At 44.9% G+C, this 20180-nt stretch overlaps 1 protein-coding gene across 3 annotated transcripts; it reads left to right on the top strand.

The window, feature by feature from the left end:
* Positions 1 to 1626: 1626 nt before the first annotated feature.
* On the top strand, positions 1627 to 18909 carry Gja5 (gap junction protein alpha 5). 3 transcript variants are annotated; one of them, XM_087213346.1, is made up of 3 exons: positions 1628 to 1773; positions 9694 to 10220; positions 15807 to 18909. In XM_087213346.1, exon 3 carries the CDS (start codon positions 15840 to 15842, stop codon positions 16911 to 16913), a length of 1074 nt encoding a protein of 357 aa, XP_087069472.1. In that variant the 5' UTR covers positions 1628 to 1773; positions 9694 to 10220; positions 15807 to 15839; the 3' UTR covers positions 16914 to 18909. The 3 variants fall into 3 exon arrangements, with proteins under 3 accessions (XP_004853952.1, XP_087069472.1, XP_087069471.1); XM_087213345.1 differs by having other exon boundaries at positions 9694 to 11095; XM_004853895.3 differs by lacking the exon at positions 9694 to 10220 and having other exon boundaries at positions 1627 to 1773.
* The last annotated feature ends 1271 nt before the right edge of the window (positions 18910 to 20180 follow it).

Below are 20180 nucleotides of genomic sequence, written 5' to 3'. Positions count from 1 at the left end.
ATGACAGCCCTGTGAGGTAGATATTATTATCTCCAGTTTCAGTTGGGGAAACTGAACTACATGGAGGTTTACTTGTCCGATGTCACACAGGTAGGCACAGAGCCAGGATTCAAACCCAGACCAGCTGACTCAAAAACATCTATGATACTATAGAGAAAAAAGAGGGAAACTGGCTAAAGAATCAAGAACCCTGAGTTTCTTTGTCCTTGGGCTATTGCCTCCATGACATAGGGAATTTGTCCCCATGCTCTCTCTCTTCGTGCTGATCTTAAGCTTATTCACCTATGGAAAGTACAGCCCATTAAAGAAAAGGGTTTGCAAAATCTTGGCATGTTTGTGAGTAGTGTGGTATGGGGAAGACTTGTTTCCAGTGATGATGTGGAAAGAGAAACAGATCTAGTGCTGATCCTGCATCTACACACTCCTGTGTGCAACACTGACAAGCAGGCTTGGCTCTGTAGCTCAGTTTCCCTGGCTGTTCCAGACGCTCCCTGAGGTTTCCCTCCAGCTGTCATAATTTGTGGGCTGCTAGTCATCAGTTTGTCTGCTCTCAGTCCACTCATAGTTACCTCTGTTGTTGACATTTATTGCGCCCTGGCTGGGCCTGTGGCCAAATGCTTAAGCTGAGGAGTTGGAAGAAGATGATGGAGGAAAGGGTTTAAGGAGAGATGCTCCCAGGTTCTGAATTTGCTGACCTGTGACATATAATCTAACAAGAGACAACCTTACTCTCTTTCAGCAGTTCAATTCCAATTGAGAGACCTGTATACTTTTATGGAAAGAACAAAGGGATGACTTTTGGCATTAGCTAAAACTTCTAATCCTAATTCTGCCACTTACTAACTGGGCTACTATGATCATGTTACTTGATTTCTCAGAGCCTAAGTTTCCTCAAATGTCAAATGCCAAAAGTACCTACCTTGTAGAATTAGGAACTGAAATGGTTAAGTGGAATAAAAACAGGCCTTAGTCCTATAGCCTGGTACACAGTAGGTGCTGTCTTCTTGTTGGAAGAAAGTGGGAGAGAGCATCCTGGGTAGCAGGGAATGCCCTCTCAGCCATTTGGAACTGAGAGCTCAAGGTCTTTTTCCTTTCTGGCTACTACAGTCCCTATTCTAGGTACAGAATGGTTGTGATTTGTGAGAACATGTTTTCCTGTGCTGGCGGGTGCTCAGCTCACTGACGTGGGCATAACAGAGGTCCCAAAAGAGCTCCTTGTGTGAACACCCTTCTCTGACAGGAAAAGGATGGGAAGAGGGATCTCTTGGGCACTACCAATCTCCCTGCAGATGCCTCAGGAAAACTGTGGCATGGAGACTTTGAGGAGGCTCGGCACAAGAGTGGCCAGAACAGGCCTAGGGAGGCAGTGCACCAGTCCAAGGAAGGGGACAAGCCTCAGGGACTGAAGGATTGGCTTCTGCTACAAGGACAGCAACAGGGGGAGGGCGGCAGGGCAGGAGGGGCTCTGGCTCATTCTGGGGAGGGGCCGGGAGGAGAGGCTACAGGAGGTGGATGGAAGAATTCTCTTCAAATGAGAGCAAAGATTCTAAGAGTGCAAAAGAGAGAGGGGGGAGGGAGGGACTAGGAGAGGAAAGGGGGTGGAGAGAGAGGGGGAGGAAGAAGTGGGAGGAGGGAAGGCCACAGATACGGATTAAAAAGAGGGTGGAAGAGGAACAACTGACAGGCTCAAGAGCAAGTAACAGTGGGCAGTTGAAGAGACAGCCAGAGTGTGGAGAAGCCAACAGGAATTCCAGGGAGGAGGAAAAGAAGCAGGTAAGGGTGGACTTGAACTTTAAGGGCTAAAACTAAAAGTCAATAGGAAGTAGCCAGAAGAGGGACTTGCTTCAGAGGCTGAATAAAAACAAAGCTCTTTCTCTGTGTGCCTGCCTGTGAGTTTATTCTTTGCCCTTCTCACTGTTTCTTGTGGCAGTGACATTTGGATATATGAAGGAAGAGGGTTTAGTGAAGTAGCTGGTACATGACTTTCTTGATTTATAAGGAACTGTAGAAATCTGAGCGGGGGACCCTCAGGGTTAGTCTCTGCCTGAGGAGTTCCAGTGTTCTGTGTTCTTAGAAGTGGTCAGGAGTCCACTTCCAGGAACTTTTATTAAGAGGGAATTAGCCCTTAAAACACACACACACACACACACACACACACACACACACACACGCACACACAGTTTTATGATGTTTCCTCTAGGCATGGAATCTTTTCTGAAATGCTTTCTACAGCATCTAGAGGAGTGTTTTGATTTTTTTCTTTCTTTCTAAGGCATGTTGGATGGTTTAAAAATATTCTCTACTTAGTTTTCTGCAGAGTATCATATTTGCACCATGCAGTGGTTCTGCAGGAGAACCTGGGCACCTCTCAGCAGATAAAGGAGGCTGATGTGACTCGGAGAGGCAGCCCAGGAGAGGTGCCCCTGAAGGGTTCCTTTCCACCTGGCTGCAGTGGGAGGTAGAAGACACAAGGCCGAGAGGTTTCTGTCCGTTCCTTCGTGTCTCCTCTGAGTGCAGACTTGGGCTGGGAGACCTGCGCCTGGTCCTCTCAGTGGCTGTGTGACCTTGGACGGGACACTTCCCCCTTTTGGGCCTCAGTTTCCTTATCTAGGGTGTGAAGTAGATGGTCCCCCTGCTTCCATTCAATAGTAACATCGTTCAAGCTCTGATCCCATGGCCTCAGACACAACTCGGAGCCACTGAAAACAGGATGCCCAACACAAGGATCTCATACCTATCCTTTGTTCAGTTCGTTCCTTTCTTCAGTTTTTCCTTCATTCCCTCTCCCAGGACCCCGTTATAATAAAAGGATTCCTGGTTCTTACTCCTCACATCCCTGGGGTGGATGTTTCCTGAACAGGACTCTGGCACACCGTGATCTGTCTGGCCTGGGAGAGGGAAGGGTAGCATGGAGAGCCCTGGAAAGGCACACAGGAGACGCAAAATTTGACGTAACTGAGCAGAAAAGAGACCAAGGCCAGTGTGTAGGGACTGTTTGCCTAGCAGTGCGGCTAGAGGTATCCCAGCCTGACCGTCATACCTGTTGGCCAAGTGGTCTCCATCTCCTCCTTCATTGCCCCCAGAGGCACAACCTGGCCCAGAGCCTGACTGAGAGCTCGCTAGGGACAGGCCTAATCTTGCCACCCTCTTGTCAGGTTCCCCAGGGCAGTGGAGCTGTTTTGAGTCTCCGTCCCTGGTTTTCCCTCCAAGTCTTTTCCTCACGCAGCAGCTGCCAGTGTGGAGCACCAATGACTGCCGTATGCAGAGCATCAAGAGGGACATTCTCCAGCTTCTGATTTGGAACCCTTTGGGCTTCCCTCATCTGGACACAGAACATGCATAACGCTATGGCAGTGACAAAAATCAGATTGCCCTGACTTGCCACTGCCTTGGAACTCCAGAGATATCTTAGTGGGCTCCTAAAACTGTGCACTGTTCTTATCTCTTAGCTGCCTCCTTTTTGATCCCTTCTTAGTATTGGCCTAGGGCAAGAGACCCAGAGAAAAGAGTGTCTTAGATTGCCAATTATCCCCTTCTTTTGACGATAAGGAAAATAAGACCTAGGAAAAGAAGTGACTTAAGGGGGAGGACAGTGAGTCAGGATGGACTGAGCTGGGAGAATATCTTGCTCTGTTCACTGATACCTAGGGCTCTTCCAACCCCCGCACACGGCCATGTTTCCCAGGCTCTGTTTCTCCCCAAGCCTCTCTGATTCTTCCATCTGAGACCCTACAGTCCTATCTTTTGGCAGTGACACCTTTCTTGCTCCTCATCACCTCTACTGGCTGCCAGGGGCACAGCAGTAGAGGGTCTTGGGCTCTTGCAGCCAGCAGGGCTGCCACAGTGCTACCTGGCCTTTTTGGTACTTCTGGGGGCAATCAATTAAAATAAGGCAGAGGGCCTGTCTGTATGGGTCAGTCAGGATAGGAACTGGAAAACCTGCAGTCTTCAGGGTCAGGAAGATCCATGGCCAAGCTCTGAGCCTGTTCAGAGAAGGACTCACCCACAGTGGCTCCCAGCAGCATTCTCTTGACTTAGCTCCCATAGGCACCTTCTTGGGCTCAAGAGTTAAGCTGGCCAAAGGGAGGAAAATGCCCATTTTCCTGGAAAGCTTCAGAGCTCCTTTAAAGACTTTGATTTCCTTTCTATTGTTGGAAGTGGCTAACTCCTGGCGAATGACAGCTTGGTGCCACTTTGTGAACCAATTTTTTTCTGACAGCAAACAATGGGGGAAAAATCAGTCAATACATTCAGTTCCATAAGAAAAGGGAGCTCCAAGGTCACAGAATAAGAGGTATTAAAATAGCACAGGGAGGCCTTAGAGATCTAATTCCAGTGTAGGGCAAAAGAGTCTGGGCGTTTGGTATCACATTTGGTGGTTGTGGACTTGAGGAAAAGTAATGTCTCTGATCCTCAGTTTCTTCATATGCTAAAGAGGTTAATGTGATCTTCCTATCAGGTTTTATGAGGATTAAGTAATTTACTTTTTTAATACTTGGGATTAAATTCAGGGCCTATGCACATGCTAGGCAAGTGCTGCACCACTGAGTTACATCCCCAACCTGGCATTTTAAAAAATGGCTATCACTTAACTCATCCAAAAATAAAAAAACAAGGTAGAATCTAGGTCACTTGGTCCTCAGCCCAAGATTCTTTGAATTGCATCTTATTTGATATAAAGTCCTTTCTACAGAGAAGGCTAGCCATGACATAATCTGAGAAGGTACAGCTTGATTTTTATGACTATAATTTTTTTCTGGGACTACTTTTGCTGACTTCTAAGCTGGGAACCAGAAAATTTAGACTTGCCTCTTGGCTCTGCAAGTAACTTGATATCCTAACTGGACAAGTCACAAACTACCCAGATGCTCCAAACTTTGAGTTGGAAGGGCCTCTGCAACCTTCCTGTCTAACTGCTTTGTTTCATGCATGACAGCACTAAGGTTCAGGGAGGTCCCAAGAATGTCTCTTGTGTAAAGCCACAAACATAGAACTAGAACCAGAAAGAGCTTCTCTCATGCAATGGTAACACCGCATTTTTTTTACTCTCTTCACCTTTTTTGCCTTTTGGGGGGGGGCGGGGGTTAATAGGAATTGAACCCAGAGCCTCATACTTGCTAGGCAGGCACTCTGCCACTGAGCTATATCCTCACTTCTACACTCCATTTTCACAAGGAGCTTCCAGAATCTTACTCTAGCCTGGAAACTGCACAATTCAGAACTTCGGAGAAGGGCCAAGGTTGTTAGAGGTCAAAATGTCCCTGCCCCTCAGATCACAGAGTACAGAACTTCCTCTTTCTCTTTCAAAGAGAATTGAACCTATTTCCAACCCCTTTTGTGGGTGTTCCTTTGGCTTTGTGATCGGATTCCAAAGTGCCACAGCTGCTCAGAAGGGAACAATCCCATGACGTATGCTCAGGCCCAGAATAAGCCTGAGCTGAAACATGCTAGGAGTAGGCTGGCCTTATCACAGGAATGAGAGGGGCCGATCCAGGCAGGCCTTGTACCTCCCTTCTCCAGCCCTGCCCAGAGGGTCTTCATGCCTAGTGAACTAGCTAATTTGTGGATAATCATTGCCCATGTTTTCCGTATCTCTGAGATACCTGGTGCCACATGGAGATCCTTGCTGGGTCACTAACCAGCCTGTTGCACTCTCGAATTCCTCATCCAGCTGGATAGTTGGATCATGCTTGAGAATTTTTACAGGAGCTGTCAGAAAACAAAGTACTAACATTATGGAGTGCCTTCTATGTGCCAAAGACTCTTCTAGGCATTTTCATATATTTACTTATTCTTTCAGATGAGTTAGAAACTGAGAGTTTAAGTGATTTGCCCGAGGTTACACAACTAGAGAGTGATGCCAACATGGTCTGTGCCCCACTAGTCCCCAGAAACCATGGGACCCACCAATGATAATGCTGTTTCTTTTTCTTTTGTTCTTGTTATAATGTGACATCAATGGAACACCAGAGCCTGCTGTTTGGGCAGCTGAGAACCCAGTGGTAGACACTGCTGCAGCCAAGAGCACTTACTGGCTAAAAAAGGAAATAACTTTCTATATGTGAATTCTGGCCAAATGGTAGCAGATGCTGAAGAGTCTGGGAATCCTGGCCACTGTGGGCTAAGACCCCCAATGTGATGATTAATTCTAAGAACAGCACAAGTAACAGACAGCCATCGAATAAACAGAAGCTAAAAGGAGAAACACTGGGGCTCTCATGGGACTAGGTAAAGTGAGGGAAGCCCTACTCACTAGTTGAAACTGGAGTTCTGGTCTCAGACTCATCATAATCTATCAGTCCTAGGATCTTTGTGTGTGTGTGTGTGTGTGTGTGTGTGTGTGTGTGTGTGTGTTTTCTTTCCCTTTTCAGAGATACAGAAAGAACATGGTGTTTGCAGTTAGACCAACCAGGTTCAAGCCTGTTATGCATCATTTGCCTGTTGTGAGACTTTGTACACGTTACCTAACCTCTGAGCTTCAGTTTTCTCTTCTGCGAAATGGGACAATACTGCTCTCCTTGCAGAGTTAATGGGAGGGAATTGATTAGTACCTACACAATTAGTAAGGAAAGTTCTATTTATGATAATGCTCAGATTTCTTTATTGCTCTTACTATCTCTTAATAAATTCATAAAGCAGTAGAGCTGAAGGAATCTAGAGATCAGTCCAACTCAACCCTTAGTTTTATATAAGATGAGACAGGCCCAGGGAAGTTTGGGAATAGTAGGGCCAGATAGCACTAAGTTGATCAATTCCCTTGAGGTAACTCATCAGGACCTTCAAATATTCTGTTATAATTTAATATTTCTATTCACCACTGCCTTTCTATCTACTCTTTGTATGAGTTTTTTTTTTTTTTTTTTTTGGGTACTGGAGATCGAACTCGGGACTTTGCGCTTGCGAAGCAGGCAGCAGAACCACTGAGCTAAATCCCCCACCTACTCTTCGTAAATATTTCTTCTTTCAACATTTTAAGAAAAAAAATTACTTATCCTAGCATAATTCTTTACTTTGCCGGTTCCTCTCTACCTTCTTGGCTGTCATACAATTGTATGCCAGCAGGGTGTCTTTGAATGGATCACTCTGTCCTAGCCAAGATAAAATAAAATTAAAGAGGAGTTAATTATCTGCCATCGAATAGACCAGGAGGAAAATTAAAGTCAGTGCTTTATGTCACCCACCTTCTCTTTCCTTGTCTCTCATTTCTGTCATCCTCTCAAGGTTCAGGGTTGCAAGTCCCCACTGGACTTCTAGATCTGAGGAAGTAGCCCATGGGGCCAACTCAATAGCTACAGCTCCTATCATATGCCTGGCCACTTCCCCAGAGGTTTATGTAGCTACCCCAAACCTAAGTCAGGAAAAGAAAGAATATCCTAAATGTAAGACTCCTAACCACTTGCAATCAACACCCTATCCTAACAACTATCTCATGAACAACTCTGATCTAGTCACCTTATGACAGTGGCCAGCCTTTGACCAGCAAAGATTTGCCAAAGAAAGGAACTTCAGGCAATTTAGACAGAATTGAGCACAGTGGCTAATGCAGGAGTACTGCTGTCAGATCAGCCAGGAGCTAGGTTTGACTTCAATTCTACCTTTTACTAACAGTGTGATTTTGCTCAAGTCATCCTCTCTGAGCCCTGTGAAAAAGGGATGAGAAGAGAAAAGTCCCTATTTCCCCAGACTGTTGTGTGAATCAAGTGAAAAAATTATATATGCACATACATACGAGAGAGAGAGAGAGAGAGAGAGAGACTGAGAAACACAATGCACAAGGTGTGTAGCTCAGAGAAAGATCTCAATAAGTGTTATTTTATTGTTATTGTGGTTATCACCTGGATTCAAATTCTTTTGTGTGTTACTCCTGAAAGATAAACCGAAAGTTGTAGCTGAGAGTCTGAAAGAATAACGAAGATTACTGAGATAGCTGAGGATCGAGACCAATTTTTCATGCAATTTTTCCCATATATCCATCTTAGGGAAGTATTATTACAGTGAGGGGAAATCAAATGATTAAGGTGCAAAAGAGCTCTGAGATGATGGTTATGCTGGATGCTTTCAAAGCCCCCTTTAATGTCTGAGATAGCACAAGAGCTCAGTCAACACTTTATGAACTAAACTGAAGGCACATGATACTACGTCTAAGTCTAAAGCATTCTTGAAGGAGGCTTTTTCAGCCCTTTTACATCAGAATTCTCTTAATTGGGAAGCAAGTGGATCTCGTCCTATGCCACATTCCACCATAGGATAACTGGAATTATAGTACAGGCCCCAGGATTGTTATTATTGCTATGAATAACAACCTTTATTGAGAATCAGAGATCTATTAGATGCTGTCCGGAACATGTGTCATTGTACAGAATTAGATTCAGTCTCTGCGGAGTGGTCTTATAATCTAATTTTGACGAACTTGGAAAAGTTCCCCAGTAATCTGAGGGGAGGAGGCAGTGAAGTAATAGTTCATAGTGACAGACTCTGTCCTAGATACATTTAGTCCTGCTTTGCTGAGGAGAGGACTCTCACACAGGCAGAAGTAAGGCTCAGTGACTTCCATCTTCCTAGTTCTGGTTGTAGGAGCCCCTAGGCCAGCTTCCTAGAGTGCCCAGCTACTGACATTCAGGTTGGCCCTCAGGAATTGCTCACCCTCTGCATATTCTCATTCCTTTCTTCAGCAACCAGGAAGGACCAGCCTCCATCAGTTTGGCATTTGGTGTTTTGAGTGACCCAAATGCTATATTATTCATCCATTGTTGTTGTTTTCATAAAGTATACACGACCAGGCATAGGGCACAGTATTAGTCTCAAAGGCAGTTGGGGGTTGGAGGGGAATGAAATGATGCAGTTCGTCTTCAAGGAGTGCAGGGTTGAGTTAGAATGCATGGCTAGTAGAGCAAATAATTCTCAATATATGTGTGAAATGTGGATGGCTTCACTGGGTAGCCTAAGGCCCATCTGCTGGCTCGAAGAGATACAGAAACTGTCACCAAATACTGTTAGGCAGGCTGTTACATGTGGCTCCAGAGGACAGTACAGGATCAACGGAAGAAAGAATTTCCAGCTATTCCTACGGTGGCTTCTCACTCATTTGCAATACGTCTTCTCAGGCAGACAGATGAGGGTACAGGCCCACCAAGTGTGTAGGAAAGCACCGGTCACCTGCAGCCTACATAGTTTATGCTGAAGTGATTACCGAAGGACTGCTACAAACGAGGGCACTGCTGATTGTGCAGTCCTTTACCGTCTCAGGTCCACGTGGGTGCTGTCATACTGAAATCTGGCCTCCCAGCAAGCCACTGAGCACAGTTCAGCCTGTGGGCTGAGAGCCACTTTAGCCTCCTCAGTGTCACCTCTCCAAAGGCCTCCGCAACTCGCTCCTGCCTTGTCAGCCCCCGTGCTCCGCTCTTGGTACCTCAACCCCACTCTCGCTCTCAACCTAGAGAATTTGTTCATGTAGCTGCTTTTGTCTGAAATTCTCTCATCTCTCTCCCTCTCCCGCTCCTACTCTGCATTCCCACAAACATCACATCCACCCAGCTCTTACTCAAAGCCCCCTCTGGGAAGTCTTTCCTACCCATCCACTCACTCCCTCTCCTAGCCTGGGTCAGTGTCTCTTACGCATTCGGGTGACACCCTGCACTTACCTCTACCCCAGTACTCATCCTATGTACTTGTTTCTTTTTGTATCCCCCATAGGGTGGTGAGCGTCTTCACTATTGATTTTTGAGACTCTCCAACGTCCAGCCCAAGAAGACACTCCGGAAATGTTTTCAAAACTGAGCTGAACTTACTTTTCCACACCCTTTCCCTCAGCACTCCATATAGTGCAGGTCACATAAGGGAGCATAACAAATATTTGCTTGATTGCATACAAGCTGACCCCTGGGCCTTATCACCAAACAGCAGGCTCATGTCTCAGATCACTCAAGTGTCCCCAGTTTAGCAGGAATTTGTGGGGTTCTAAGAGCAGAGACCTAAGAGCTGATGAGCTCCACCCTTGGAAGAGAAATGGAGGGAAACTTACTGGCATGCATCACACTTGACCAGAAACTGGAATGAAGCCCTGGTTCTGTTGCCCATTAATCTTTTATTTTTTTAAATCACAGTGAGCTACATCCACAACTCTTTTTAATTTTTTTCTTTTTTTGAGTTACTAAATTTCCCAGGCTGGGCTCAAGCCTGAGATCCTCCTGCCTCAGCTTCCCAGACTTCTGGAATTACAGGTAGTCTCTGTTTTGTTATTTGAACAAATCTTCTCTATATGTTCCCTCCCCTGCAAAATAGCGGCAATGTCATTCACTGCATAGAGTGTTTATGAAGATTTGAACATTCAATAAGAAAAACTGAACATCTTTAATAGTTAAAGGTATTCAGTCTTGAACAAAACAAGTATATCCTGTCCACTGTGAGTCCACAGGAGAATGTTAGAGAAGCACATTTTCATCAGTGTAAGGTTTTTTTTTTTGGACCGGGGATCGAACTCTGGACCTTGCACTTTTGAGGCAGGTGATGGAGCCACTGAGCTAAATCCCCAGCCATAAGGTTTTATTTTATTAGCAGACTTAAGAAGAAAGATTGGAATCTCCTTAGGACCACTATGCAATCTCACTGCTAAACATTTTCTTCAGTCACTAAGAATGCATGTTATGCTCTTAATAAGAGAAGCTAAGACAATGCAGTTTTGATTTTGAGAAGCTAACTTCTTATTTGAGGGGAAAGGCTGTTAAATCCCTGAGGGAAGTAATCGTGCCAGATTTTGTTAATATTTATTTTTGAGGCAAGGTCTTAGTATGCATACCAGGGTGGTCTTGAACTCACAGCAATCCTCTTGCCTCATGTGCCACCTCACCCAGCAGATTTTATTCATAGATGCCATTGAGGGTTTAGCTTTTGTCAAGCCCAGCATCACTGAGGTATTGTTTTCAGAACTCAGAGCTCTGTCCTCAGAACAGTGGTAGGTATGTACTAGAAATTCAAAAAAGAACTTGCAAAACCTTTTGGAGAATAAATTGAAGGCAACATATACCAACTGTGAGAATGCACCCTACAAGCTGGATGGTACTGTCCTCTGGAGCCCAGGAAACATCTAAGAGCTGAGGTCAACATCTCCATTTCATCCTGCATCTGAGGGGGTTGGAGGAAGAGCTGGTGGCTATGAGTTAATTAATCTGGGTTGTTTTTTGAAATGCTTTTCTGTGAAAATATTAGCTGTGCATGGGTACGATGAGGTAGGCATGTGGAAGAGCACTGGACTGGGAACGTAGACGCCTGAGTTATATTTCTAGCCACATAATTCATAAAGCCAAGGCCTGAATTTGTATTCACTATATAAAACCCTTCCTCTGGCTCCTTTGTTTTGACCCAAGCACCATATTACTATCACCAAACAAGTTCCCTAGTGACCCCTCCAATATTTAATTTGTCCCAAGATATGACACACTGAAAGAGGATGTTGAAGCTGTAGGAGTGAAGAATCTTTAGAATTGGTATGTCTCCTTCCAGGCTCTAGGACCACCTCTTTCTGTATTTTTTTTTATTAGTACAATACACATTTGTAGTATATAATGTTCACACTCATCTTAGGGAGTAGGTATACGTACATATAACATACCTTAATTCTTTTTATTCCCCTTCCCCTGTCCTTCCTTCCCTCTCCCTCTGTGACTAGATTCCCTTCCCATTTGCAAAGGATCTATCATCTCTTTTTGCTGTTTCAGTTGCAGAGGGCCCTGGTCTAATGAGATCCTCCTCGAACCCAGTAGACCAGATTTAGGCCCTTACCACACACTCTCATAGCACTTTGTGCTTCCTCAACACCAGGCCTTACTGACATTATGGAAATAAGGCAGTTAAACTTGGTAAGAGCAGAGAATCCTTGTTTTTCTTTCTCTCTCCTTACTGCATCTTCAGTAGTAAGCACAAGGCCTGGAACCTAGCAACTACCCAATAAACCTATTAAATGAATGAGTGAAAGGGAAGAAGGACATTATAGGTGGAGGGAACATAAAGAACCCTAAATAAAAAATGAAGAAATTGTAGGGTGGATGAATATATATGGGGAACTGCACAGCTGAAGTACTGACTATGTGAGGGAAATAGTGGGAAAGATAGGGTGAGACAGTGCTTGGGAAGGTTTCAAACGGCAGGTTCAAGTCTGAACTTTGAAAGTGGTAGGAAGCCAATCAGATTACAGCTAAAGCAGTGAGAGAAATTACCGTTGTATTTGGCAGAATTTATTCAGGCCATGGCAGCTTCCTTTGCCCCTCCCTAATACACTTCCTGCCAAGTAATGGATAATAATCTACAAAGAATTTTATGTGCTATACACCCAGTAAACTCACTCAACTACAAATTTCTTTGGCTGAAGTTGAGGGGCCTATGGAGAGCCAATATATTTAGAAAACTGGCTTTAGCCATGAACCTTTTACATTATCAACTGAGTATCTGGTACATAGTACCAATTTTAACTTTTCATGACTTTGCCTGAGGGTCAGCAGGAAACCATAAATGAAAGATCTTTTACCCTACTTCCTCTGCCAGGGTCTCTGAAAGTCTGTCTTACCCTTAGACCCCCCCTAAGCTAATTTCTATTGCTCCCACCAGGTGAGAAATCCTTCCTACTACTGTCTTTCTGGTTTCCAAGATGTTCCTTTCTTGAACTTGAGCTTTACTTCTTCTAGGTGAGATTCCTTGACCACAGGCAAGGGAGTCAGCAGGCAAGACTCTTGGCAGACCAGACCAAAGTCACATTTTTTGTCTGGAACTACTTTTATACTTCCTTGGGGACTTGCAAGGAATGAATGACAGTGAGATGATCAAGGGAAATGTCTTCAATGAGTGAGTGTGGAAAACCTGTTCCAAATCTTGGAAGAATATAACATTTATTTATTTTTGCTTCCTTCTAATTTCCACTTCCATTTTCTTCAATTCCTTCCCTTCTCCTCCTCCTTAATTCTGTTTTGTGTACTACCTTCTGCTCTTTTCTCTCTCATTCTACTGTCATCCTTTCCTATCACGTTCTTCGCTAGTAATGGCTGCCTTTTATTCAGTTCCGATAGGGTTAGCCCTGTGCCTCTGCTTCTTATGTATCACCTCATAGCACTGTATAAGCTAAATAATCATATCTCTATCCAGTTTGCAGATGAGGGAAGTGAAACACAGATTGAACAGTTTATACAAGCTCAGTAGACAGTAGCAGGGATTTGAACTCCAGTTACTGAACTCCTAAGCCCATCTTGTTTAAATCATTACATGGTTTCCTTTACTCCATTTTCAACTTCCTCTTGTCATTCCCCTTTTCTGATTCTCTTGTCTCCCTGTACTCCTTCTCCTCTCCTTTCCTTCTCTTAGACACTTAACATAGTCACTGCAGGTCTGTGGCTGACCCTGAAGGTGCTGAGCATTGTACATCATACCCAGAGGAGCTGACAGACCATTCAAATTCTTATCATCCATTTTCCTTGAGAGCAAATGCTCAAGTTTTCACATTTGGAGGCTAAAGGAGGGGGATTCTCATCACCTTTAGTAAAGAAGAAGATGTTTAATCACAAACTAGAGGAAAGGCCTCAAGACCTGGATGGGTCTTTGATATGGAAAGGAGTGGAGATAGAACACTTTCCGCCCACTTAGGGCATTCCTCATTCTCAGTGATTATGTATATGCTCAAGTATGGGGTACTGGGGACTGGGAAAGATCAGACAAGGAGGTGGTCTCTGCCAAAGAGTTAACTCAGGAGCTTAAGAAGCCTGGACTATAAAATGCAACATCCCTACCCTTTTTTTTTTTTGTATTAAATTCTTTTATTGGTACATTGTAGGTATACAACACAATTACATTTCTCATTGGGAATTGTACCTTTACATAATGCATCTTGGTTCTTATTTTTTCCCAATTCCTAGCCCTCCCTTCACGCCCTCCACCCTTCCCTATTTACAAAGACTTTATTTCCATTTTTTCCATTTCTCATCATTTTTCCTTTCCCTTCTTTCCTTTCCCCTGCCCCTCCCCCTTTCTTTCTATTAGCATAAACAAGGTACCAATAAGAACAAGGGCATGTTGGTGGTATACATATAAAGGTCAAAGCTTGAACTTGACAACCTCTAATGTCCCACCCAAATATGATGTTTTATTATTCTAAGAAGAGAATATTGAGGTTCAGCTCTCTCCTTTTTGTCATCTTGTTGATTAGGATTGGTTAGGGGTTTTAAACTGTGAAGACATATATTGATCACCAAGTAAGAATTTTGGAGGTAGGAGATTCAAGAGTTGATTCAGAGGCCTCAGAGGAACTGGTCAGCATTTCTGAGATTCTTTGGAAAGCTTCAGACATCGTGGCTTACACAATCCTGTCCACAAGCAGGAAGCAGTGGGGAAGGGGGAGAGAGGAAGACAATGAGTGAGGATCCCTGTTTACTGGGAGATGGGGAAAACTTTTCTTGATCACTACTCCTTAGACTAGATTCCTCCCATACCTGAGTAACCTGAACCAAGTGCATTAGACACTGGAGAAAGTGCTATCTGGCCGTTTCACTCTGCTACTAGGAGGCAGTCAGGGAACAGGGAATTGGTTGGCCATTGTATCAGAAATGTCAGTGTTTCTTCCCCTCCCTTCACTCAACCAAGATTTGCTGATCACCTACTCTGGGCCTCTGATGACAAAGGAAAAGATAGTCTCTTTTTTCAAAAAGCCCCTGCTGGAAGAACACAGACAGGCAGAGGATTACAAAGCACGGTGGAAAGTACTGGGAGGAGTGAATGAACACTCCGAGTGTCACTGCAGTAGCTGAAGAGAGAGGAAGGAGAACTACAGAAAACAATGACTGAGTTAAGTTTTGAAAGGTAAATGGGATTCACCTAGGAGTGAGAGGGCAGCTAAGAGATAGTGAGAGGAGCCTTTGGGAATCTGTCAGGACTTGGCATGATTGAACAAAAGGAACCCTGGGCATCTTCTATAGGCAGAAAGTTTAGAGCCAGGCTGCATGTTTGGAAGGGCTATGTTGTACGGAAGCAGGAAGATCAACTTTGCCTGTGGCTTACCAGCTGGGGGAAGCCAACACTCATCTGTGATACCTTTAGAGTGCCTGAAGCATTCTTTTGTTTACTACCTTTCAATACAGCCGGTCCATGTTGGACAACTCTGATCATGACACGGTGCTTCCTCAAGCCAAATTGGCCACTCCCATCTTCACCGTTTTCTCTTCCACCTAGTTAGTTGTATCCCATGGAGCCATTAAAAATTTCTTTTTCACCCAACAGCCATTCAAACATATGAAACACTTGCGATACAATATCCAGCATATCACATACTTCATCTCCTTCAGTTCTCCACAACCTCTGGTGTAGGTATTCCTTCCCACACCCACCTGACTGATGAGGAAATAATGAAGCACGTGCTCAGGGCCACGTTTGCACACTCCAATCCTGTGTTTCTTTCCACTGCTCCAGTGCTTCTCCAGTCGCACTCCTGCGCTGTCTGCACCAGAAGCATCGGGACTGCCTGTCGCAAACCCAGATTCTTGGAGACCCCCCCCACTTCCTGAAGTAGAATCTCAAGTGAAAGCATAGAATCCAAATTGTAACACACCCCAGTTGGGTTCTAAATCTATTAGTGTGGGATCCATGCTCTATTTGGCTTCAAATCCCCTTTTTATTTTTCTGGGGTGGTGGTGGTTAGGGGAAGCCTTTTGAGTGGATTTGACTTCTAAGTCGCACTTTCTTAAACAACATGTCTGTACGGATGGATGCTCGCAGCATGATAGGACCTTCCAGACCTTTGGAGAAACTCCTCTTTCTCTCTCCCCTGTTTGCAGAAGTCTTGGTGTCAGTTTCCTGCCTGTGCCAAGATGAGTGACTGGAGCTTCCTGGGAGCGTTCCTGGAGGAAGTACACAAGCACTCCACCATAATCGGCAAGGTCTGGCTCACTGTCCTGTTCATATTCCGCATGCTCGTGTTGGGCACAGCTGCCGAGTCTTCCTGGGGAGATGAGCAGGCTGATTTCCAATGTGATACCATTCAACCTGGCTGCGAGAATGTTTGCTATGACCAAGCCTTCCCCATATCCCACATTCGCTACTGGGTGCTGCAGATCATCTTCGTCTCCACGCCATCCCTGGTGTACATGGGCCACGCCATGCACACCGTGCGCATGCAAGAGAAGCGGAGGCTACGGGAAGCCGAGAGAGCCAAAGAGATCCACCGCCCTGGTTCTTATGAATACCAGGTGGCTGAGAAACCAGAGCTGTCCTGTTGGGAGGAAATGAATGGAAAAGTTGTCCTCCAGGGCAATCTGCTCAACACCTATGTCTGCACCATCCTGATCCGCACCACCATGGAGGTGGCCTTCATTGTGGGCCAGTACTTCCTCTATGGAATTTTCCTGAACACCCTGCACGTCTGCCGCAGAAGTCCCTGCCCCCACCCCGTCAACTGTTACGTGTCCCGGCCCACAGAGAAGAATGTCTTCATCGTCTTCATGCTGGCTGTGGCCGGGCTGTCCCTCTTCCTCAGTCTGGTTGAACTCTTCCACCTGGGTTGGAAGATCAAACAGCGATTTATCCAGTCGAGGCAGAGCATGGCTAAATGTCAACTTCCTGGCCCCTCTGGGTGCGCAGTCCAGAGCTGCACACTTCCCCCTGACTTCACTCAGTGCCTGGAGAATGGCCCGAGGGGAAAGTTCTTTAGTCCCCTCAAGAACAATATGGCCTCTCAGCAGAACACAGACAACATGGCCACTGAGCAAGTGCAAGGCCACGAGCGGATTCCTGGGGAGGGTTTCATCCATATCCACTATGGTGAGAAGCCTGATGTGCCCCATGGAGTCTCGTCAGGTCACTGCCTTCCCCATGGCTGCCACAGTGAAAAGCGTCGTCTTAGCAAGACCAGCAGCAAGGCTAGGTCAGATGACCTATCAGTGTGAACCTCCAACATGGGAGAACCAGGGCCAAGTTGGAGAAAGGGGGCTCAGAGAGGGACGATACATCCTTTCTGATCCCATATTCTCATTCTCATCACTGCTCTGCTCCTTTTGGGCTGTGAGTCTCATTTGCATTGCATATTAATTCTAGAAGGTATAACCAGTATTCTTGAGAGTTTAGTCATGATGGCTGCCCAGCAGGCTATTGTCCCCTCCTCATCTTTTACCAGAATACTCAGCAAAGTCTTTCAGACTATGCGTTGAATAGGGTAGGGAAAGGAAAGGGAACTGTGGAAAAATTAGTCCGGAGAAGGATAGCCATAAGAATAGAACACCAGCAACGTACCCGGTAAGTTCCCAAGTTCCTGTGGCTCTCTTGACCTCATCACCCATCCCCAGCCCCCAGGCAGAACTCAAAATCCTCAGCCAAGAGAGAGCACCAGTCAAATAACTTGATTCTCCGTGCTCTTGAATCTGTTGTTTTCTCTGTTGAGTCATACCTTGTAGTGGTGGTGAGGTGGCCTTTGGCTGCTGTTGGCTACCCTCTACTCCACACAGTCTTAAAAGGAGATGCTTGGAACTTGACTAGCTTCAATTTTACAAGTGCCTTGGCATGTATCTCAGGCAAACGTCCCATCTTGGTGATGCTGCAGCCTTTCCTTCTGCCAGGATATACAACCAGCCCATGAGGGCGCCAGCTCCTCCAGAGAGTCGCTGTATGCACAAACTGCCACCACCTCTCATCCTGTGCCTCCTGAACCGTGTCTTACAGTTCAGCCCAATGATAGAAGCCATCCTTGAACTTCTTCACTTGGCTCTTCATCTCATGTTCCTGTAAAGACCACCTTATCAACAGGAATGCCCACAAAGTCACTGTCCTCTCTCAGATCCTGAACACACCACCAGCCACTGAGAGCAGTGGATTCCCAGGACTTATTAAAAAAAGAACATTGTCTTTTCAGATTCCCTTTAGGGGAAAAAGACACTGGAAAACTATTTTCTCCTATTTCTTTTTTTCTTTCTTGCTTTTTTTCTTTTTGGTACCAGGGATCAAACTCAGGTCCTTGCGCTTGTGAGGCAAGCGACGAAACCACTGAGCTAAATCCCCGACCCTCTCCTATTTCTCTTATTGACTGCCAACTTAGAATATCAAGAGGAGGTAGGATGACAGCTATTGAGGTTTCCAGATCTCTCTTTCCCTGGAGGCATCAGCAGGGACATGGAAGCAGTAGGGGAATCTTATCAAGACCCTCACTTAAAGTGCACAGAGACTTCTACATCTCCCCAATTCCCTTAATGAGACTGCCAAGTAGAGGCTGCAGAAAAGCCCTGCCTTCCCTATGGACTGGCTTAGTGTCTCTACTGAGTGGATCCGTAATGGGATGGGGGGCCGCCATTGTGAATCAGGGAAAGGATGCTAAGAATTGGATATTGAGAATACCAAGACATTATTTCATGTAAAGGTGCGTGTGTGTGTGTGTGTGTGTGTGTGTGTGTGTGTGTGTGTGTGTGTGGTGAAGGGGAGGGGGGAAAGGAAACTAGAGAACCTGTGTCTTCCAGTTGCCTGGCAGAGGGCCCAAGCCTCATTGTCTTAGTGTTATTCGCCTAAACAGATAGACATGAAAGGTTGGGACAGAGGAGGATAAAAGTTTAAAGCAGACTCAGCTTTCCCCTACCTGCTCATTTCTGGCTGACTCTGCAACTATTCAGATGCTGTCAGTGGGTAGAGGGACGGATTTGAGAGAAGAGATAGGAAAAGCACCGGCTGAAAGACCATTTCGGAAAGACTGGTCATCCCAGGTCCCTGGAGGGAACACATTTATTATCTGGCACTGGCATTATGATCCTCTCTTATTCCATCTCTGCAATGTGTTTTGTGAGATGATTGTTTTTTAATTCAAAGTTCTATGAGATCAGTCCTTGATGGTAAGGTTTTCAGGAAGGAAAAAAATGAAATAACATGTGTAATCTGTCTTAATAAAACCTGTCTCCACATTTATCTCTCTGTTGTGTGACTTTGATGCTGTGACTATAAGAGAAGCATTACAGATGTGGTGGGGGAGCGTGGAGCTTTGGAATCATACATGCAGGTGTTAAAATTCAGGATGTTGATTTATATCTTGTCACCAGCAAGCGACTTAATATCTGAGACTTTGTTTCTCATCTGTAATTTGGGCCTCATAGGCTTGTTAAATGAGAAACTGTTTATAAAGAATTCAAACCAGGTGTGGTGGTGCACACCTGTAATCCCAGCACTTGGGAGGCTGAGGCAGGAGGATCTCTGTGAGTTCAAGGCCAGCCTGGGCTACATAATGAGTTCAGGGCCAGCCTAAAGTACATATAAGACCTTGTCTCAAAAAACCTAAAAAAAAAAAGAGTTCAGGAAAGTACTTGGAGTATAAGAGTCTGTCGCTAAATGGCAATTGTTATTATCTTTATTGTTTTTGCTATCACTTTGAATGCACAGTATTTGAAAACCTGGGATGTTGAGGGATGATTCTAGAACTTTCCCTTTTGAAATTCATAATTTGATTCATCTAAAGTGATCAAATTAGCACAATGAAAGGAAACAATTAAAATAGAATTGAATGGAAATGAACTTATTACCAATTCTTAGAACCATAAGGCTCCAGGAAGTAATAGAAATGGAAAAGGAAAGGGCTGACCTGGACCTGAATGCATGGCTAAGGCTTGACGAGATGGAGAGCTCAAGGATGACTCTGTGAAGGAGGTCTAAGGGTCCCCACTTTGTAGACCTGGAAAGCGGAGATCCAGGAAGGTTCATGGACACCTTTTTCCCAGCCTCTCTGATTGGAATCACATCTCTTTGAAAGAGGAGAAATGATTCTTGCTCCAAACAAGGGTCAAGCAAACCACCTAGCCCTTTACCAATAAGGAGGAACCATTTTTAAAAGAAAGAAACACAGGCTTAAACAAAAAACAACGGAAGAGTTTAGCAGGCCAGGAAAGCTCTTTTGAAGAGGTCTTTCGGGAAAATCACTGAATACATTTTAGGGCATCTAGGTTGAGATTCTGGTGTGCACCTGGCATCTGTCCAAGGGTAAGGTGCTCAGCCCAGGGGGGTTCAACTGTAAAAAAGATCTAGTACTCATTTTTTCTCCTATAAAAAAAGTGAATAGTACATCTCCTAGTTTTATAAACATAGGTACAACATTTAATAGTTTATACTGTATTATGCTCAGACTGCAAAAGCCCAAAGAACTCATTTTATAGCAAGATTTCAGCCTTGTGCATTTCTACTCTCTTTCC

The sequence above is a fragment of the Heterocephalus glaber genome, unplaced genomic scaffold, assembly GCF_053883595.1.
Source record: "Heterocephalus glaber isolate CG9 unplaced genomic scaffold, H.glaber_assembly_v1.0 deba00001442, whole genome shotgun sequence".
In the NCBI taxonomy this organism is placed as follows: domain Eukaryota; kingdom Metazoa; phylum Chordata; class Mammalia; order Rodentia; family Bathyergidae; genus Heterocephalus; species Heterocephalus glaber.
Note: the sequence above shows the minus strand (reverse complement) of the source record. Positions and strands in the feature narration are given on the sequence as shown.

Bases quoted from the DNA above. Each gene is read 5' to 3' on its own strand.
- Gja5 (XM_004853895.3), top strand. From the start codon at position 15,840: ATGAGTGACTGGAGCTTCCTGGGAGCGTTCCTGGAGGAAGTACACAAG.